The sequence below is a fragment of the Cheilinus undulatus genome, linkage group 3, assembly GCF_018320785.1.
Source record: "Cheilinus undulatus linkage group 3, ASM1832078v1, whole genome shotgun sequence".
NCBI classification, from domain to species: domain Eukaryota; kingdom Metazoa; phylum Chordata; class Actinopteri; order Labriformes; family Labridae; genus Cheilinus; species Cheilinus undulatus.
In genome coordinates, this window is record NC_054867.1 from 35303716 (window position 1) to 35326479 (window position 22764).

Sequence of the window (22764 nt, forward strand, 5' to 3'; positions counted from 1 at the left end):
AAAACGAGGTTTATTTTAAAGAGGCCACTGAGCTGGCACGACACAGGAGCTGATTGCGGCTTCGCCTTAACACATCCTCAGCATGTTGTTTTGGCACTCAAGTTAAGCATTGTTGAGCCTCATGCTAAAAGTGAAGTTTGTGGCTGCAGGCAGAGCTCTGCACATTTATTTGTATCAGAAACATAGCTCCTGCTTTCTCACTGGAAGGACAAATAAACCACAAGTAAAGCTGTAAGCTACATGTCAAACCAGGCAAACCATACTCGTAATAAAATCTTTTCATGATCTTAAAAGGAGTGTTTGCATGAGAAGGATGACACATTAAGACGTAAATCAGCCCACTTGTAGTTCTTAAAAGGTGAGCATGCCAAACTCATCATCGAACGTGGCTGTTTTGCAAGGGGGCCTCTGTGTACTCATGCTCTTGTTCTGCATTGTAGATCTGGGAAGCCTCCAAAGCTCCTGGCAGAATACAAAATGCCAGATCGCCTCCTTGAAAAGAGCTCCAAGCAGAGGGACAAGTTGGTGTCCAAGAAAAGAGAAACATCTTGTGCTGGGCCTAATTACTTCTGCTCCAAGATTACACAGTTTTGACCTTTCTCAGGCTTCCAGGGTAGAGGCTGATTGGAGACGAAAGAAGACAGTGTTGATGTTGGTAATTCAGTTTAATGCTGAACACAGCAGACCACAGCTGTACAGCTCTGTTTTTATTTGAGCCATTAATTTAATCATTGTACTTGCCTTATAGTTCATGTTTTAATACTTAACTGTCTCCGCTCAGCTGTCTCAGTGGAGATAATTTTTTATCATCCTATTAAAACTTTCAGGGTTTTAATCCCTTAAACTGATGAAAATTTAAAGAAACACATAACGAGCCTTAATTAGGCTGAATGCTGCCTTTTCCTTCGGTTGGTGGGTATTATTTTACTCTATCAGAATCAGTTTTTATTTATAAAGTATACATCTGTAAGGGATCTCTTTCCCTGACAGAAGATTCAGAAAAGATAATAAAGGAATAAAGCACCAATAATGTGGAAAACAAGACTAGACTAGACTAGAATTTAAAAAAAAATAGAACAACTTGTTGCAAATGTGATTTGATTTAAAATTGGTTCAATTATGAGTATTTTTATAAAAACCTTTGTGGCTGTGAGACCACATCCAAATTTCCCTACTTTGCTACTTCTAGCAAGAGATGCACAGATCATAGCTATCAAGCTAATAGAGATGTTTAAAATAACAATTTAGCTGTTTGCCAATTCATAGCTCTCAGTCACGTGACTGGCATGGAAGCCTAGAGGGGAAAAAGCTTAGGACATTTAGTCACTTCCATCAAACACAATGTGAAACTGCAGCATTAGCCGTTTTATTCTCCATGTCCTCAAAATGACATATTTGTGCATCACCTGTCAACTACAGAAAAACAGAGGTATCCGTTTTTAACTGTCAGTTCCTGTCATTTTGGACTCATACACTGCATCAGGGATACTGTTTAAATTAAAGCAGTCCTAGCCAGAACTTTACCTCTGTGATGTTTACATACCAACACCTATAGATGTGGAGAGTCCATCTCCATCACAGCCACCTTGAAAGTCTGTAAAAGTGCAAACAGCTTTATGCATTTTTGATGAGCCTTGGTCAATAATGCTGTAGGGAAGTGGAGGGCAAAAAAAAAATCTTCATAAGCAAATGCTATTTAGCTAACAGTAGCTGGTTAGTTACTAATATTATTAGGATAACTGTCAGCGGCCAGTCAGTGTTCTGGGATGGCCAAGTGTTTTCTGTGCAAAGAGAGGCTGGGTCAAATGGAGATAGGAGAGGAACGTCTGGTAGTTGGTTTATAGTTGGGGCTTCATTCATGGCTCACATTAGGATTTGTGAGACCCTTGACAACTGTCTAGACCTGATGGTACATTTGTACATTTTACTGATATTTAAGGTCGATATACTCCCAACAAGGTATAGTTGATGTATCGGCAGAAATTTTCATCTATGCCACCACCAACATTACGCTGATAGTTAATCTTGCTGAACAGACTGGGCCCTGTAAGAAAGTAACAGGACCAATCAGGAGTAAGAGGCCATACTTCCGGGCGCGGCGGAGACGTGATGTAAGCAAGCTGCGACAAGAGGGCGGAAGAGATTAGCGAGGATGCTGCTATAGCGTCAGTTTTATCAGAACTTGATGACATTTCTCCACTGCATCCAAAAGCAGAAGAGAGAACAGTATTGAGTTCTTTTCTTTGCAGAAACGATGGTTTTGCCCTTCTCCTAAACAGATTCGGCAAGAGTCTAATCGTCACGTGTTTTGTTGCTCTGATTGGCCCATAAAGATGTGACAGACAGAACGGTCATCCAATTACCTTCCATGTTTTTTTTTCAAAGGCTCTGCCTTTTCCCAAGCACCATCTATGGGAGGTTTTCCAGATGGATGTGTGAAAAAAATCCATTTGGCATGTCACGGTAGCTGATAATACCATGCATCCCTAAAAAACACTTCTTCTCAGAATTAGCAGTTAGGTATACAAATTTGCATTCAGCATTAAACGGATACAATGTAACACATAAATATCAGCCTCTGACATCAGTTCATGCCATATTATGTGCCAGTGTCTTTCACTGAAGTTAAACTGATACATCAGTCCATCTCTATTTTTTCCCATTATAGGTGACATCAAATTAACTTCAGAGATTATGTCAGCTTTAACATCTTTATCCAGGTTTATAGATATGATACAACCTTAACGCTACAACATTAAGTGCAGAAGTAGTAAATATTATCCGATAATCTTTATTTGGTTAAAAATATATATTCACGTATACGGCTTTAATATAGTCTTGTTTGTCAATGCATCTATGAGGGGACCACATAATTAATTCTAATTTAATTCGTAATTTGAGAATTTTCAATACAAACATTGCAGAAGTCTGAGTTTTTGCAATAAGTAAGGAAATAATTTTTATGCAAAACAAAATGCTTTCCCACTCATGTTTCAAAATTTGCCTGTTGGATGTAGGCCGGGATATAATGGCTGGACTTTCAAATCATAGTACAGCAGACTGATGAAGCTCAAACTCGCTATCAGCTGCATTCAGATTAACTGGTGCCAACTTAGTGAAGAAAAAAATGCTTTTTGGTTGATATTTTAGCTTCAGGAAAAACATTTTGCATACGAAAACACAAATACTGCTAAAATATGAAGAACAGCAGCTAGACATAGAAATAGCGAGATAAAGATAATACTTACTCTCTACTTTTATTGCACCTCAAATCATTATTACACATATTATTTTCACATATCCCAAAGGTCTATACTGTGCTGGCATTTCTGCCTAAACAACATTTCAGGTTCAATGTTTGATTTGTACATATCCTTAGGTATTTTCTAAATGTGGATTCAAACATACTGATATAAAGGACTGGTATTGTTTTTCATCAACTCTGACTCATTTTTCTCGACCAGATGGAGTTTATCATTCAGCCTGTGCAGAAATCTGCTCACAGATTCAGAGCAGTGTGGGCAAAATAAGCCCTCCAGTGTCAAAGATAAACTCTCAGAACAGTGTTATATGTCAGTGTAATGAATAGTCAAAAGGCTGAGGCCATCTCATTGATACTGTCTGCAGCAAGGAAGAACTCTGGATAATAGAATAACACTCAAAGGTGCATGGTCTTTGGCATTTTCAAGCAGGTACACAGTTAAAGTGTAGAATTACTCAATGTTATGAATCACAAAAACAGCCAGACAACAATTCTGATTATGTAAGTGTGACATCCAGCTGCTCCCAGCCAAGTCTATTTCTTATAAGAGTGTGCATGCTGATGTCTGCCAATAAATCGACAAAACCAAATGTTTTCATGTTGTTTTGAGCAGATCTCTGCATCTTCATCAGTAACAGCAGACGTAAGGTATTAGACAGACTACATGAAATTACCCTGGAATGTGTTTCTGTGCATTCTTGGGCAAAGAGGGAACAGGATTAGGAGCTTTGTTTCACAGTTATTGGATTTTGGCTCTGTGGGAATGGAATAATCCAAACAGAAAGAGCCAAGCAAACACTGTACCGCTCCTGTTAATGTGGAAAATCTGACACAACGCTAGAGCACATGACACATTATCACAAACTTTGTGAGGAAGCTAAACGTCACCATCAGGAAACTTACTTTTAATGTCTAACTGGGGTTTGTTCCTAGATTGAAAAAAAAAATCATTATATTCTAAGACATTCAAATGTATCTAAAACATTATGACACAAATGAATCCTCAAAACAGTCAGTTATTACTATCAGCAATACATTTTGATAGAAAAATTCAAAGTAATTCAATGTTTTCATTAAAAGGCATAGCAGGTCCTACAAAGGCATGTTAGACTTTTAAATGAGAGCAAAAACTTCAGTTCAAAAGGAATGACACCTCGCTGAACTCACAGATGAGCCAGGTAATGAGGGCATCAGTGAGGGCAAATTAAATTAGATACATTTCATTCCTCAGTAACTTCTGTACTCATGAGCAAAGTGCTAAATCCCCAAACCGCCTGAGTGGAGCGGCTCTGTGGGAGCAGAGGTCTGAGGCTGAACTGTCTGGGCAGCTCCCACGGGGTTGAAAGAGTGCAACGGCCTGAATGTGGAGCACAGTGCTGATGGGTTTTAAAGGAAAAGTCAGCCTCACCCTTGCTAATGAGCTGTCAGAGTGTGTGTGCCTTAACTGACCTGTATTTCCTCGTACGCCTCGTCGATAGTGGTTACTTGGTGCTGCTCGTGTAGCGCCGGCTCGTCGCAGAAGAAGCACACCAGACTTTTATCAGTGAGGCAGAACAGCTTGACCTTCTCGTGGTCCTTGCAGGGGTAGGAGCTCCGCTGAGCGTTGAGGATGGCGTCCAGCGGGAAGGCTGAGTAGCGCTCCACAATGTTGGATAACTTGAGACTGGGTGAAAGGAGAGGGTCAGCGAAGGTCCGGCGGCACTCAGGACAGTCTCTTGTTCCGTGAGGCTCCTGTCTGCTCCAGTGCTCGGTGATACACTTCCTGCAGAAGTAGTGCTCACAGCCAAAGCTGACGGGATCTTGGTAGATGCTGAGGCAGATGGAACAGAGGAGCTCGTCCTTCAGACAGCAAGCCATTTGCAGAGACGGAGACTGAGCGGCATCTAAGAGGGCAATGCTCTGGTGTGGAGTGCACTTAGTTTAATACTGAAGTGAGCGGTTCACTGCCATGTGGGAGGTGCCAGTATCTTCAGATGTCTTTTTTCCCTTTTTGTTGGCTGTCTTGGGATAAAGAAAACAGCAAAATAGATGCCAGTTAGTTTTATTGTTCATTTAGTGCACAGTAATGCATTTATCACAAAGCAATCATTAACAGGGGTAGATTCTTTTGGTTGCACATTAACAAAACTGACTTCCATGTAAGACAATTAACAGATTCTCTTAATCAGAGATTTCACTGAACTGCTAAAGCTGGCTTTAACGTCTAAATCTGACTTAACATTGCTTTCAGAGAACAACTGAAATTATTAAATTAGTAAAAACATTACCAGGACAGCAACTAAGTGTTGAAATATAAAAAAGTCAGGAAAATTGTGGCTTTAACTTCTAAAACTGCACTATTTTGGGGTCTTCTTACCTAAACGTTGATAAATAAACTTTGCACAAAAGGTGAGGAAAGTTGTGTTTGGTAGATTATTTCTTTGTTATAACAATGCTTCTTGGCAATAAATCTTATACCGTTGGAAAGCCTGTTTATATCCCTTTTAAATGATGCCACATTTGTAAGGAACATGCATTTGTGGGATGAGCAGCAGAGCTGAGTATGTGGGTTGCACCCATGTAAAATTTACCCAATCTTTTCTGCCATTGACAAACAGCTTATTCTGCCATTGACTCTTGTTTGATGTTTGGTGGATTGGATGATTGAAGTTTGAAGAAACAAGACATATTGGCAATTTAACAATTTATTCATTTAACAAACAGGAACCTCAGGAGCGTGTGGAAGCACTGTACACTGCCACAACAGCCTGGCACCTCCTCCTCATGCTGGTCACCAGCCTGGTCACACACTGCGGATGGCATCCCATTCTTCAACCAGCATTTGTAACAAGTCAACCAACGTGGTCCTGTTGGACACACCAGCGTAAAGGGGGCTGACGGTAAAGGGCAGACATGGCAGGCCTCCTGGCAGCCCTATGAGACCGAACATTGGGTGCGTGCAGTGAATTCCAGATTGTCTGGACAGAGAGTCGTCGGCCATATCGTCCTGCAAACCTTGACTTCAAATCTGTAGAAGACCGCCTACGGTACTTCTACGCCTACGTCTTCTTGGGACGCCCACTTTGCGGCTTGTCTCTGACATCCCCCGTTATATGGATTGGCAGAAAAGATTTGGCAAATTTGTCATGGGTGCAACCCACATACTCAGCTCTGCTGCTCATCCCACAAATGCATGTTCCTTGCAAATGTGGCATCATTTAAAATGGTAATAGACAGGCTTTCCAACGGTATAAGATTTTTTGCCAAGAAACATTGTTACAACAAAGAAATAATCTACCAAACACAACTTTCCTTACTTTTGTGCAAAGTTTATTTTGGTTTTGGAGTGCTAGTCTAAAACAGAACACTCTAGATTTCTGAATGTTTTATATCTAACAACTGAAGAAAATAAACAGTAGATTAATGGAAGATAAAATAGCTGTAGCTATGTTCAAAAATACTTTTTCTCTGAGATTTTTTGTGACAGTCAGTAAAGTCCCTTTTAACATCAGTAATATTTTAAATAATGGCACAGCATACAGCTAGCAACAGGTCCAAGATCGCTTTTAAACCTTATACTGTCTTAAATAAAACACTAATTCATATTTTAATGTCACTCACTTAGCATTCACAAGGAAATGTTTAATATTATTATATAATTTATCAGGTGGCACTTTGTAAGCTTCCTCCTTACCTTGGAATACACTAGAATATGGTGATGCTTTAAATAAAATTATTTCCACCTTCCTGCATCCCTGTCTCTTCTTAACGTGGATTATTTGTTGGTTTCCACAGCCAACAGCCTGCACCAACCAACCGGGGAACAAGGAAGCACCTGCAGCGGTATTATCTCCACTGCTGTCTTCCTCCCACCCCGGTGTGGGAAGCTTCCTTCTCAAGAGGGAAGCTACAGGCTGGACTAAGGTTTATAATCATTACCAGCTTAACACGAGCCGTCCAGTCAATATTTGATGTGCCTTGACACACATGCTATCTCACTGACTTATTCTACCTTCCTCTAAGCTGGATTTGTAAACACAACCGAACCAGGTCCACGACACCAGCAAGCACAGCGTGAGGATGAGAGACGCACAGAGACATTAGAAAAGGGGGAAACACTGATTTAAAAAGCAATGTTTTCAACCGCTGGGATACAGGGAGGCATAAAATGAATATAGGTGTAAAAATATGACATTTAATTGAGGAAAGAATGGATATACGTGGATAAAAGCTTCCACTCACCAGGTTGAGCTTGGCGACATCAGCAGCTCCAATGCAAGTGCCTTTCAGGAAGGAGAGCAACACACAGCGGCAACAGACCATACCAACTGTCTTGAAAGATGGGGGGAGTTATCTAGCATAATGTAATAATCTATCGGAAGCTCGGTTAAAAAATAAAAAATCTCAGGAATAAAAGCAAAGCTCGTTTAAATCCAGTTTATGAATTTGTGAGTGAATAAGAGGCGTAACATGGCTAGATTTGTGAAGTTTCATCACCCGCTGCAAATGGAATGGCTCAGACTTCCTCTCCCCCGTTTTACCGGTTAGCATCGCTGGTTAGCTACTTTGATTACCACCGACAAACACGTTAAAGTTATACAAAATTGTGCAAGAGACGTTTAGTGAGCGTCACGTAAAATAAACAAAACAGAAATTTGAGTCAAAACTGACTGTCATCGTTCACAGGTACGTCTTAAAAAGCCCATCAAGAGAGGGTCTCATAGCCTGCAGTGCCCGCCTTCAACCAGCAAGTGGCAGGAGCGTCCACAAAACATACAATAGACCTCCTAGTTCAGGTGTGTGGTGAGTAAGAAATCGTCAGTTAGTTTTATCCATCATACTCATCTTCAAACGATTGCGTGATATTTTTCAGGGGTAACAGGCTAGTTTATCTTGTAAAAATCTGCAGTGTTGCTCTATTGTTCAGTCTGCCTCCTGTGAGTTACCCAACTTTATGACAGTGCAGAAAGACATCACTGACAAAAATGCAGGTCTACAATATTTAGATCGGATTTACTCCCATGGGCAACATAATTTGTTTACAAAATTGACGTCAGAATCTCCTTTACATATCCACGTAAGTATTTGCCAAACCTGTGCTTTGTTTGACTTGAAGTATTCCCATTTATGACTCCAAATTGTATTTATTATATTTATAGTTGTCTACATGTCAATTTACCACAGTTATATGCAAACCTGAAGAAGTACAAATATACCTAGTTATAAATTAAAATCCAAAATTGCTTACACAGAAAAAACGTCTGTTTGTAAGGGTATTATTTTGTTGATAAAAACCTTTTTATATCCTCCTGAGACCTGAGCTTTTATTATGAATGCATTTATAGTTTCTACCAGTTTTTTGAATAAGTAGGACCTACTAAGTTAGAATATCAGCCTTGTCTGAGAACCGGGAATTATTAAGAAGAATTGGAAATATCCCTTTACAAATCCACCAGTTCTCCAAAATTACAAAGAAATTATCTGAAATTGTGGTGCATGTTCTTGATTATTGTTATTTTTTTTCATGATAGGTACCTCAACATTTTTCAGATTGTCCCCAATAAGTCTGTAAAACTTTATCACAAAGTCTAAACATAAAAAAAAAAATCCATGTAATTCCTGAAAATTTCAATAAATTTGAAAGCAAAATCCCCTAAAACTTTTTGGTAATTTAAGAAAAAGACAAATACATTCCCTCAAAATTCTATGAAAATAATGAAAACCCCACACAAATTATCTGACATTTCCAGTACAATTCTTGAAAGATTTTCAGTACCCTTCCCCCAAATATCAATCAAACTCTATAAAATTTAAAAATGAAAGTCCCAAACATCCATGAAAATGCCCCAAATTTCCAAACACACGAAACACATGAAAATTTCCAAGAAATTTCCCTGAAAGATGCAAATAGCAAGTTCTCTCAACATTTAAAACAAATTACTTAAACTCCAGTTGACATTCTGGACACAAATTCTAATGGCAGGAATTATCACTAAGGTGTAGGAAAGCCAAAACGTCCTCATAAGAACACGCAGGGTCTTAGAAAAATAAAGCACTTTTTAAATTCCAAGTTATCAGGTGCTTCACAAAGGCAGCAAAATAAAACTGACAGGCCATCAAATCTTAAGGGAATGTAAGGTTTAGGTGATAAAGGTTCAAAAGACAAAACATGGTTTAAAGATCTCAAAGACAGTATCAATTTAAATTTTATTTAGAAAAGTTACATTCAAATAAAAAGTTAAATTCAAGTCAAACCAGAGAGGACTAACTGATAAAAGTATGCCTACAGATATGTCTACAATGGTCTTTTACTTTTGATGATATAGATACTCCATACACATGTGCACTGTTATATTAGATTATAAATGCAGAACATCAGTAGAGCATTCTTTGCATTTGAGATCAGTTAAAGAGTATAACTCTTCCACCATCTACATACTGTGCAAACAGAGTTATGTATTTTGTTATGTATTAACTGTCAGCAGTTTGCAGCCCTAATTGCCTAATAATTTTATAGTAACATTTTTAGTTGTCTTGTAATTTCTCAATAATGAGGTGGTAATTACCTTGTTACAAGTAGGTCTTTTACCTACCAATGACTGCAAAATGAAGGAAGTATTCATCCAGTATAAATGTATTGGTTAAGAAATTCTTTGTTGTTGTTTTTTTTTTGTGATAATTCTCTGGTAATTAGGTGTTTTTTTACCCTAACCTTCTAACCCTGACCCCCACTCTTGTGTTATTGTGGAAATTCTCTGATAATTAGGTGGTAAGTTATTTCTAATAAATAAGCTGATAATTTTCTAGAAAAAGATCTTGACAATTCCCCGGTTATTTCTTTGTTTTGAGCACTAAATTAAAGTGTGTCCTTCCTGGATAATTTTCAAGTAATTTGTAGGGCTAGGGTGTTAGGGTAGGGGAGGTTTAGGGGCAAAATACCCCCCAATTATCAGAGGATTGCCACAATTAAACAAAGCTTAGGGTTAGGGGTTAGAGTAAGGGTTAGGCGGTTAGGATAGGGTTCAGGGTTAGGTGTAAGGAAATACTTCCTTTTTATTACCATATTCCCTAGGTATTACTTGGTAAAATGTCCGCTTATTACAATTTAATCCTTAAGACATTACTAGATAATTAAACTTATCACTATAAAATTACTAGGTTATTATGGCCCTCTAAAATAAAGTGTTACTGCATTATGATATAGGTTAAATTTAATATTGCAAAGTAAGACTTGGTGCTGTATCTACATCACTGAAGAAAACACAATATTTACACCTTTATTTACAATAATTTTTACATTTTGTACACAAACTGTCAGGTGATAACTGAGAAATGAAACAGACTAAAGGTAAGCCTCTTGTGCTTGTTGAAGCATGCCATAAACCTGTAAGTGCTTCCATTGTCAGATTGTTTTCTATGTAGTTTGAGCATGAGGAGAAAGAAGGAAGTTTTCATAAACTGTAGCTTTCACTCTCCTGTACAGACGTCAGTGTTGTTTTTCCATCCTCTTGTTGAGGTATGCTAAACGACTCCTCTTCCTCTCCATAGGGCAGTTTACAGTCGGCCTGTATGAAGTCTGTGGGCATGACACACGGTGTCCCAGTGGAGCCATTCCCTATGTTGAAGGTGATGTTGACATTGACTTGGGGACTTGTGGTCACCGTGGGCTGTAAGGAGCCCTGAGAAGGGATGCTGATCTGTGATGTGTCCGGCTCTGTGTTTGAAAGTAAAGGCAAGGGCTCGGAAAGGGTTGAGTGTGGACTGTTGAGACATACTGTGGGCTGAGGAGGGCCGATGGACTCTTCACTGCTGCAGCCATCCGTCCTGGTCAAACTTTCAGAGTTGCTACTGCTCTGACTCTGGTCACTGCAGTCTTCCCTTTTCTCCAGCAGACACTGTTGTTCTGGTGACACCACTGTGAATGAAGTCAGCTGGGTTTCCCCTAAATAACCTTCTTTATTCTAGTGTGGAAAGACAAAAAAATGTTAATTTTATTCTGTATGCTTACAGCTTTATTTGACTAGTATTCAAAAAGAAAAGTAAAGGAAGGCTTACTTCATCAACAGCCTCACAGTTTCCATTTGCATCTACTTTAGGATAAAAACTTTCGGCACCTGTGTGAAAAAGCAGCGTGAACATGCTGTGTGGATGAGTAATGCAAGCTACAGTTCCAGGTAATGACTGTCATTTTTCATCATTATTATGGAGTATGGAAAATATTGGAAATATTCTAGATAAAACCACAACTTGACAACAAAACAACATTTATGATTAATGCTCTTTTATTTGCAGGGAAGTGCTACCTTTCTTTTTGACTGCTCTGCAAAGGCACACCAGCATTATGGTGATGAAAAGCAGAATAAATCCAGTGACAGAGGCAATGACTGCAACTAACAGAGAGGTAAAACACAGAACAGATGGACACATTAAATTATGTCTTATTATGACTGCTTAGAAAAGAACAAATAAGGTCCCCTACCCAGTGTACTGTCAGGGGCTTTTGGCAGGCTTTTTGTTGACTGGTTGAACACTTTTTTTGAATCAGACAGGGCTGTAGACGTTGTGGAGTCTGTCTTCCCACGTGGAGCCTTGAGATCTGTGGTTGCAACAGTCATGTGCATCGTTGTACTTGCAGTTGTTGTAAACACAATTTTAGTGTGAGTCTTTGTTGTCGAGATGTGTGGCCCTCTGGAGATAGGAGCCTCAGGTGCACACACAGTGTCTGCGGTAGCATTACCTTTCAGAATAACAGCTCTCCCATGACAGCTGGAGAGACACGAAGAGAGACTAGAGTCAAAGAGCTGAGCTCTAAACAGCTGCGTACAGATGTAACTTTCCTACACTCACTTTGTATGAGGCTGACATGAGTCTGTGTAGGAGTCTGTATTAGAGAATGTCCCACGTGGGCAGGGTTCACACCTCACGTTTGAGGTAGCCGTCCCTAAAAACAAACACGATGCCATTTAAAAACATTTTACTATCAGTCACTCAATTTAACTCTGAAGTTTTTTTAATGTGACATATGACTCATATGGAATAGCATCTTTGGACAAGACTAAAATCAAGTTTGACTGTGTATTTGGTTTATATTCAGACAGGTGTAAGCGTCATCCTTATTCAAAGGGATGAATATGATGCAGTTAATGAACTGTGATTTCAATCATAGGTGGAAAAAGCACAGACCTATATTACTCAAGTAAAATACAGTTACCCTGGTTAGAATTTACTTAGGTACAAGCAAAAGAACTGGTCTATAAATCGACTCAAGTGAAAGTAAAAAGTGTTTATTTTAAGTTTACTTACTGACTAGCTACTGAGGAGTTATAGTGTAAAATATGATCTTTTTTTAGAACAACAAGAGAAAAGATCTCCAGCCAGATTGTTCCAGTAAAACCGTGCCTCTGTGATAGAATTAAATGCACTGTAAAAGTGACAGTGTTAGTGAAATTAAACTACTGTTAAATGTAACACTTTACCAAAACCTTCTATGATAATTTTTTTATCAAATGTACAAATGTACTTCTAACCAATGAAAAATTTTTTGGAACGGAACTGGAATCTGTTTTTTAAATATTGTTGGTTTCTCTAACCGCTCTAAAATTGGGTGCAGAATGGGCAGACATTTTTGAAGATCTATGCCAAAATTCATTTTCTACTAGTCATGAGTTTAAGCTGACTTTGCTTCCATCCATCCATCCATCCATCTCCTAGAAGCTCAGTGTTTTGCCAAATGACCTTGACTTTATCCAAAGCTGCCCTGCTGACAGCCAGAGGCGTAGCTAAGGATTTTTGGCCCCCAGAGAGAATAATACACAGGGCCCCCCTTCACTGGCTTGCCAAGCAACAAATGTTGCATCATCTAATGTGTTTTTGAATCATAATTTCCCCATTTATGAGCAATAATTTTACTTTTATTAAATTGAATTTACTTGCATTGTTTTGCAGTGCTATTTGGACATTTTTAAGGGAGGAGCAGGGCCCTCCAAGTATTTGATATAAATTTCAGTCTGTTGACTGATTCATTTAGTCGCTTTTGATTCAATAATGACACTTATTACTAAAAAATAAATAAAAACACAATTTTCATTGCAGGCTTCTCAAGGGCCCCTCCCTATTTTGGACCCGGGTAATCAGTACCTTTTGTCCCCCTGTGTTACGCCCAAGCTCACAGCCTTTCTATTGAATACTCTACTAGCCCTAAAAGAACACAGAGATTTTCCTTTGACACATTCCATAAACATAAGTTAGGAGTAGACATCATGAATTAATGTATCAGATGTGATTTGAAGTCTCAAACATGAGAATAACAAAAACGAAGAAGCTCATTCTCACAAGAAGCTTTGCTATGTCAAGAAAATAGCAAAACTAACTTTTTATCCTGAAGTAATATCAGTAATATAGACATTTTTGTGCAGTTGTTCCAGATGTCTGTAGTTATCCAATAAAGGTAGAAATAAATTGCAGTATTTAGAATATGAGGTGCATACCTGGCTTAGACACTCCAGAGCCAGCCTTGCATACCCTGTAGAGTCTACATTCTTCACAGAAGGACTCAACATATCCCATGCTGCAGTACTTCCCAGGCTGGCACTCACACTTGGCATTTTCAACTGCAGAGCAGGTCTGTGCATACTGTAGACCTTTTTCTGTTGTGTTTTTTAGGGGGAAAATGTTTTGCTTACAAGGTGGGTTATGTGTCTAAAATTGAATAGATACAGATCATAGATACAGGTGCATCTAAAGAATCTGCTTTTATTTAATTTAAAAACTTATGTTCCCATATATTCTGGATTCATCTCATACATAGTGAAATATTTCACTATGAAATATTCTTCCAGAAGACAATCACTGGCACCCTTCACAAGGAGGGTAAGGCACAGAAAGCCATTGCTGAAAGGGCAGGCTATTCTCAGAGGCTGTATCAAAGCATTTTCATGGAAAGTTAACTGGAAAAGGAAAATGTAAGAAAAGGAGCACAGGCAACATGAATGAGCTCAGCCTTCAGAGGGTAGTCAAACATTATCAACAACATTTAAAAAAAAAGTCTTTAAATGTTTCATTTTGTTTGAGATGAATGTAGAATGTATAGAAGTTTAGCTTCTTTCAATTAAATCACAACAAAAAATGAACTTTTTCATGATATTCTATGTTTTAGATGCTCCTGTATGTTTTCCAAACAGAAGCTTGAAGGAAAACTTCTTACCTTTTCTGCATTTGGTGCAGCTTCGGCAGTTAGGAGAGTAGTTTTGACCGTCCATGTACTGGTCTTTTGGACATGGCTCACACACTGTGTCGTTAGTTGTAGAGCATTCGTGTTTCAGCTTCTGTCCTGTTGTAAAATAGAAATCAGCATTAATCCAAAGGCTAGTCACTTTAAATACACATTGTTTATTTGGGCCCAGTGATATGGACACAAAAGTTACAGAGCAGTTTGTTTTTTGGCGTCAGCATAACTATCAATATAAACAATACTGTCCTGCCTTATATTTTGTAGGAAATGTGTTGATATATCTGCAAGACTTGATATATTTCCCAGCCCTGATGTCTGTTATGGGTATGTCTCATTTAGGGTGCTGCAGCCAGTGGAGTGCTCATTTAAAGGCTGATTACGCTACGATCATATGTACAATCATAGAGGATCCATCTGGTCAATCTTTAATCACCCATCATTTCTCAGTATTCATTGTTCGCCATCTATTCATTTCATTTCATCTTGTTTTGTTGATCTTTATTTATAACCACAGTCTTATGTTACAATTATGAACTGGCTTACAGTACTGAAATACAAAATTAGCACAAGTATATGACAATGAAAGAGGGGAGATGGAAAAGAAGCCAGTAGTCCAATCATGAATCACAAATATTCAGTCAGTTACAAGGAGAAGATGGGGGAGTGAAATTATTCCCGTAGTATTAACCCACAGATGGTGTAAAATAAATTGTAACACTAAGGGTGTTTGTGACCAAAAATGGCAGCATACATAAATAACAAAAACATTTTTAAAACTTTTTTTTAATTACTTTTTTGCATTCATTTTTAAATGACGATAAAAGCTTATCATAAATATCAAATATAAATGATTTTTTTAGGAATTAATCCTTTAAATGCCAGTTTAAGTGCAAAACCCTAATGTTTCTAATATGAAAAACACAAAAAAAATTGAAATATTTCTGTTTTCTCAATGTGAAAAAAATGTCATTGAAGGGATTTATCACAGGCTTGAATAAATTAATAATGAGCAGCAACTTGGATTTTTATGCTTTTTTCAAGATTTTAATAAATCGTTACACTCAGGGTGTAAGTGGCCAAAATTAACACCATAAATAACTGCAATAAATATTCTATGCTTTAAAAAGCATTTAAGCCTAACAGTGCCGGTTTACAGTGGGTTACACAAAGTTCTGAATTAAAGGATTAGATATACTTTTGTGTGAGAGATTCTACTGATGAACAGAGAGAAAGAAGAAAAAGAAATTCAGACAAAGTAAGATAGACTTCTTGACACGTAGACAGTCATACATACCATCAAAACGGAGCCCTGTAAATGAGCTGTGTACTACTGTGTAATTTTATTTATTTGTTTATTTTACCGTTGCCTGGTCCATTAGCTTGAAGCTATCAGGCTAATGTTAGCTGAAGAATGTATCGTCTCAGTTTAACTGGGGAAAGTTTACACTTAAGCAACCATAGAAACTTCACATGAAAGTGGAAAATTTACTACTGGTTAGTTGTCATGTTAAAAGCCTTTCCTCCTGTAATAATGAAAGAGAAACTGCTGTTCAGAAGTATAAAGAAGCAGGCTTAGTATGCTAGCTTAGCAGCCAAACATGGATTCATTAGAACAAAGTCACAGACACGCATGTTTCTGAGGATACTGGAGCAACAAGCTGAGCTCTAAAAAAGAATTTCCTCTTCTTTCACAATAGTCAGCAATCAGCAGGGCATGATAAGGTCAGCCAGAGTTTTAATGCCTGTTCACTGTAGGTTATTTCAATAGTTTTGATTCTTGATACTTGTCTGTCTTCACACTAAGTAAAACTGCAGGATTTCAACTTGGAGCACAATTTAGCAAACTGTTTTTCGTCCTATCTGTTTTTGCCTGCTGTTTTATTGAAGATAAAGATGAGATAACTTCCTCCAACAGTGTTCTTTGGTACATCAAGTAGCCTTCAAAATAGACCGACTGGTTCTTCAACCTCATCAAATCTATTTCGGCATTTCCAGAATGCAACCTTGCAGTATTTATTGCTTATACAACAGACACTGTATAGAACAAGCAACGGTCTGCTGTTGGTTTTATATTGATGTGCTAGTGAAATATTATAATCATGTAGGGGCTTTTTGTCAACCTTCGCACCTTCACGCCCAAGCTTTTACCAACATGTTTTACACCTTTTGTCATCAGCTCATGTAAATCTTTCACTGAAACAGCTTCCTCTTTCAGAAGATGAGCTCCATGTTAAAGCTCCTGTGAGAGGATTTTGGGGGCACTGAAACCGACTGATATTTATATTGGTGCCTCTCTACGAGCTGCAGAACCAAACTAGATCATCAGCATAAAGACGTATTTTTGTAAATTGAGTTTCATTGCCAGAAACTGCTGTGGTGGGATAACTGTCATGTTTACTGCAGAGACATATTTTTTCTTTTATATTTTCCAACATTTTACTGTTAACTGTTTGTTCACAACAAAACAAAAAACATGGATTTCAAATGTATAGAGCAGTGGTTCTCAAATGGTGTGCCGAGGCACACTAGTCTAGGTGTGCCGTGGGAATTTGTACCATACGTCATTACTACAACTTTATGGCAAGAACTGTAACCAGGCCTGCCCACAGATCTGGCTGGACCCCTGAAAACCCCAGATAATGGGACCACCCCAGTTGGGATTTATTGATGATATCAGTGTATGTGCGTTGTATCAGTAGTATTGGTGCTAGCACCCGGGCTAACAGTTACCTCACTAAGAGCTAAGAAGCATGGCAAGCTATTATTGGGTTGAATTAGTGCAAAAGTTATTAATTCGTGCTATTTTGAACCAAGTTAAACAATTTTTCTACCCATTTTCCACTTCTTATTACTAGTTTTGACCCATTTTTGCCACTTTTTTGGAACTTTTTGCCACATTGAACTCATTTTTACTACCTTTTTGCCACTTTTTGCTCACTTTTGCCCCCTTTTCTTATCACTTTTATCCCATTTTTACCACCTTTTTACAGAGTTAATCCCTTTAGGCCAATTATAACCCATTTTTGCCACTATTTTGACACTTTCAACAAGTTTTGGCCAATTTCAACCCATTGGTTGGCCACTTTTTTACCAATTTTCACCCATTTCTGACTTTGTTTAGCTGCTTTTTGCCCAATTTTGCTATGTTTTATCATCACCTTTAATCCATTTTTGCCATCTTTTGCCACCTCCATGATCCCCCAGTTGGCTGGGCCCCAGAAAGCTCTCCCCTTTATTTCCCCTTATAGGCCACCTTGACTGTAACATTATTTAAAAAGTCTATTTTGTATCGATTTAAATATGGTGTGCCTTGAGATTCTGGCTTAACCTTAGGTGTGCCTTGGGTGAAAAAAGTTTGAAAACCACTGGTATAGAGGACAAAATCAGCTAAAAAGTGCCACACATAAAGATTTATTAAATCTACAAAATTTGATTCAATGTGAGGGACCCCACACACAGCAACAAACAATGACTGATTTTACAGTGTTGTTTTTGTAATGTGTGATGTGAAATGAAAGAATCAACTCAGGATACCACACGCCAGCAGATTCTATTCACTAACTACGAGAGTCTTAGCCTGGTCTCGTCTCTCAAAATGCCAGATCTTATGTCGTCAAACGTGACTTTAGAGTGAAGAAGACACTGTGGTTACTTTTTGACTGTAACTGTTAGCCACATGCTATTGCTGTTGCATTTTCAGTCCAGCTCCCTACCTTGTCAGTTCATCTGCAGGATGTTTTAGAGCCGGGATTCCCAAACTTTTCTGCCCGTGACCCCAGAAATAATGGTGTCAGAGATCGGGGCCCCCACCTGCCCTTAAGGGGATAAAGTGCATGATGCTGCACAAAGCATCATGTACAAAACTTGTATTTTAGGTAGTAACTGTTACGTTTAAGCACAATTATCACTTGATAAGTATGTTTTTATTTGAAATTGAATTCTTTTTAACAATATTTTTATAGTAATATATAAAATGTGGGATTATGAAACATATTAAATTTCTCCTCTCTCTCTCCGTTTTTTGGAAAGCATCTCGCGACACCCTTTAACTGCCTCGCGACCCCCCTGGGGATCCCGACCCCCACTTTGGGAACCTCTTTTTTACAGTACACCTTGTTAAGCTTTCCTTTTGATATAACAAATCAACAATTTGCTCATCCATTTCTAGCATCCATCTAACTTTATGCTTCTCGTTTACTAGCATTGTCATGGCTGTGTTTTTCTTTTGCTTCCTCTTTTAACCAGCTTGCTTCTTGATTGGCTATTCCTCTGTTCGACGTTACAGTTCTGCTCGTGTCTGCTCAGCTGTTCTCAGTACCCACTGCACACAACAGGATTTCTGGTTGTGAATACTGAACATGCGTGATATTTACAATCCTGGGTCACCTCAGATCAGGTCAGAGAGAGAAATCTACACTCGTAACACACTACAGGATAATCTGGCAAGAAAATCTTAAGAACCATCCAATGACAGGGCCTTCCCTGACTTTTGTTAGTAGGACGGATTCAGCATGATCATCATGTAGTGCCCGCTTTAGTGATGAGGTTTCACTCTGTCCAGAGTCGGTGCCATTACTTTCACAAACCAAAAGTTCCTCCCAAGAACCTTCAGTAGACTGACACAAGGCCAAGTTTCTTAAGCACAATTGTCCCTCTCCCCAGACACCTGCGGGTACTTCTATTAAGTTCTGCTTATTGTCAAAGCACTTTGTAAACCTCTGTTTTTAAAGGTACTCTACAAGGTATTATTATTAGATTAACCTTGCAATGAAAATGGATTGGCCAGATTCCATGTCTTTCAGCAGGCAGATCCATCTTGCAAAGCTTCAAGCTGAACAACCAGTGAAGAGAGCCATTAGTGTGGCAGACAGAATGTCTGTCCTGTCGCCGTCCAATATTTTATTGTTTGAATGATTCTGCCCTGGCCAAACACCGAACTATGGAGTGTACGTAGATAGATATTACAAAAAAAAACATGCTATGGATGTATGAAACAGTCTTTCTGGCTGCCATTGCTCCAGGCCCAACCAAGTCTGAACATGTTATTTCTTTTACATGCAGTATGTCATCATGTCGTAATTTGGCACCCTTATGGTTTTGTTTACAAGAAGTAGAGTCTTAGAGCAAACACAATGGAGAGCACAGAGGACATGACTGCTCAGTTTGTGGATTATATTGAGCTGTTTTATTAGATATGGCCCTCTGACATTTCGGTTTTCTAAATTATGCAAAGCTAAGCTTCGATTTGCATCCTTTATACACCATTGGGGCCTTTCCACTGTGACTTTTGCGCCAATCCAAACCAAGCACAGCAGTCTGTTATCATTTTAGGATGCCTCGTAGCTATAGACACATCTTCAAACAGGTATCTGTTGTGGTGAAAAGCAGATCTCCTGCCACTGCGGTGCCGACTCAAACCAAGGAGAGCCAAGCTGCTCACATATCGTACCTGTGCATGTGCTCTTATGTGGGCATTCGTACCTGTGCCAGTGCCAAGGATGGATACCATGCTTGGTAAAACTAGCTAACTGGATTATGGGGGTCAGTGTGAATATGTTTTTCAAAAAGCAGTCCTTGTTATCGTTAGAGGACAGAACTTACCAGGGGGGCATCTCTTGCAGCACAGGTTAGACTTATCTGACACGTAGTCTCCGTCTGGGTCACGACAGTTCCCTTCTTCGTCTGGTGGATAGGGCTGAGAGTAAACCTTTGGAGAAGAGAGATGAAACTGACATTCAGCTGTTCTGGTAAGATAATGATACACCTGTTTTATGGCGTGTTTATACTGTTTATGGCTTCATTTATACTGCTGGGGGGGTGCTTTAAGCTAACTAAATCATTTTAAAATAACTTAGGTTGCTTCCCACTTTTGTATAAGCCAGAAATTTACCTTCTTGTAGGTAAATTATAAGCCTTCACGTTAGTCAGCCAATATGTAACGATGTAATTTTAAATTCAAGGATGTATTGATAGGCTGACATCACCTCTTCACCTCATTATACAGGAGCTCAAAGTAGAACCAGACCACCCACACCTGCGCCCACCTTTTCCCCTTCGGTACTGCTGCTGTCCTGAGCTGAGACCTTGTCAAACAGGCAGCCATTGTTCTGTGTTTAGGTAGGTGGATTTCACCTCTGCAATATCTCGACTTTCTGTCTGGCTCTTTTTCTAAAGCCTTCAGGCTGCAGGCTCTGCACACATGCAACATGCACTGGCTCAGGTACAACCCCTCCCTCACATACCTAAATCTGTAACTACAGCTGCTAGAACCACAGCATTTTTTGTTTTTTATGATGTTGTGACACAAGGCATGTTGCTGACACACACCTGCCCCATGCAGAAGTGTTTCACCGCAGAGATACTTGCTGTAATTGCCCTCCGATTACAAGCAAAACTTAGAATATGCTGACTGTAGCGGTGTGTTTCTCGTACAACAGGAAGCAGAGGCGGCGACCTAGAAGCCCTTGGTTGTGAATGCACTGTTCTTTTGTGGCAGGACCCCTGGCAAGATGTGATGTGATGAGAAAGTAAAGGTTTTTTTTTTCATTTACTAACTGTTATCTTCTCCTGCGTGCATACCCAGCCTACCCATCTTTTTTATCAGAAATGCAAAGTGATACTGGAAGAAGGTAGAAAGCGTTCACTCATTACTTCATAACCGAGAGTCTGAACAATGAGACATTCATTCTGAAACTGTTTGATATCAAGCAACTGAAACCAAATATTCATACAGATCACCTCACCACAGCTTCGTGACTAATCTACAGTAAGGCTACTGTATTTTAACTCTTAAGACATTGTCTAGTCCAGATCTGATGCAGAAAAGTTATAAGAAAAATAATTTTCTGTATCTGTTGTTTATATGACAAGTGCCATTTTGCCCTACTTAAAATGTTTTTAAAAGACTGATATTTTAATGTAAAGATACAAAAATAATTCCCCAAACTTAAATTTCCTCTTAAAACTATTTAATCATACACTTAAATACTCCTTATACTCCCTTGAATCAAACAGTGTAAGTGAAACTTTAAACAACCATCTTTCTTCTCCATTTATGCAGAGTTAAAACATAGGATAAATCTCAGTGCTGGCTGCTATCCAAGCTGACCACGGACCCTGATAAACACTGCAAATATGCACGACCAGCTGAAAGACAGATACAGAACATACCATGGTAGTTTGGGCGCTCAGCAGAAGCAGCAGTACAAGTAGGTCCTTCATTGCCTCTTTAAACCGTTGAGGATACAGCTCCTAATGTGTGCACTGTACCGATCATCTTAAAAAGGCGGTCCAGCGGTCTGTGAAAACAGGAGCGATTTCCTTTAACTGAGTCGAGTGTTTGAAGGAAGGAAATGAGCACGCAGGCTTCAGACACACTCTCAGCTCTGATGTGAAAAAAAATTTCTCTGTGAGGTTAGACTGAGTCAAGGTGAGGCCAGGGACTGATGCTGTACTTTCACTGGTAAAAAACTCATGTAACACTTCTACAGTACAGAGCTTAAAATACCTGTTAACAAGCTTCTCATCAGTGAATCAAAGGTAATCTTGAAGAAACACTTTCAATATGATAAAAAAGTTTTAAAAATAAAAGTATTAAAGTAATACTGTTCCCTATTGCATACTAAGCAATAACCCTCTTCGAATTCCTAATCGAATTATTAGTAACTTGTTGTTTTAAGGTGAGTGAATACTTTATTGTAGCTCATCTGTGTGAAGTTAGTTTGGAAGTTTTGGTGAGTAAGTTTTGCAAACTGAATATAATGCAGAAATTCCGTAAGTCTTGTGCCAAAACCCCGATCCCAATTAAGACTGTAAACTTTTGAAATGACAGTCTCTTTACTTTGACTAGAGGCTGAGATCAACTGCAGACTTAGACTCACACATGGGGCGATGGGTTTGCTGAGCAAGACAGTGTGGCATTCAGGTATCTGAGCGTGCAGACAAAAGTCACAGTCTTTCAGCCCTTCCAGTCATACACTGACTGCCAGAGGCGCTGACTGGACTCCTTTGTGGCAGCTTCTCTTCTTGTTTTTGGCAAGACCGTGTATCTAATGCAGACGTGCTCAGGAGAGTGAGGATGGGAAGAGCTTTTACGGGCAACTGCTGCGCTTGCCCAGGCCTGATCCAGCTCACCGCATACTGGGCGTCCAGGACCTAGTGGGCTGATCCAGAAGCTGTGGAGGTGTCAGCTGAGACATTACCTGGAGAGATGGGGCATGGGCCTGGTGCAGGCCTGAAGGATGGCCATCAGGAGGCCAAAGCAGTCCAGGACGAAGGCTGAAGCAGCAAAGTG

At 39.1% G+C, this 22764-nt stretch overlaps 2 protein-coding genes across 3 annotated transcripts in view; both read right to left on the reverse strand.

Annotated features, from left to right (window-relative positions):
• The window catches only part of trim62.1 (tripartite motif containing 62, tandem duplicate 1), a 57784-nt gene extending 50277 nt beyond the window's left edge, over window positions 1-7507 (reverse strand). Inside the window, exons 1-2 of one of the 2 annotated variants that reach the window (XM_041783752.1) lie at window positions 7484-7507; window positions 4712-5259 (exon numbers count right to left, since the gene is read on the reverse strand). In XM_041783752.1, the coding sequence (XP_041639686.1) occupies window positions 4712-5119 (408 nt within the window). In that variant the 5' untranslated portion in view covers window positions 5120-5259; window positions 7484-7507. Of the gene's footprint in view, window positions 1-4711; window positions 5264-7483 lie in introns of both variants that reach the window. The other variant, XM_041783751.1, reaches the window with a different exon arrangement.
• Window positions 7508-9029: 1522 nt separating this feature from the next.
• tnfrsf1b (tumor necrosis factor receptor superfamily, member 1B) lies at window positions 9030-21829 on the reverse strand. Its single transcript, XM_041783894.1, has 9 exons — window positions 21642-21829; window positions 20073-20178; window positions 14445-14570; window positions 13729-13887; window positions 12089-12182; window positions 11721-12007; window positions 11545-11631; window positions 11297-11355; window positions 9030-11202 (listed from the first exon to the last, which is right to left on the reverse strand). Exons 1-9 carry the CDS (start codon window positions 21690-21692, stop codon window positions 10693-10695), a joined length of 1479 nt encoding a protein of 492 aa, XP_041639828.1. The 5' UTR covers window positions 21693-21829; the 3' UTR covers window positions 9030-10692.
• Between the last annotated feature and the right edge of the window lie 935 nt (window positions 21830-22764).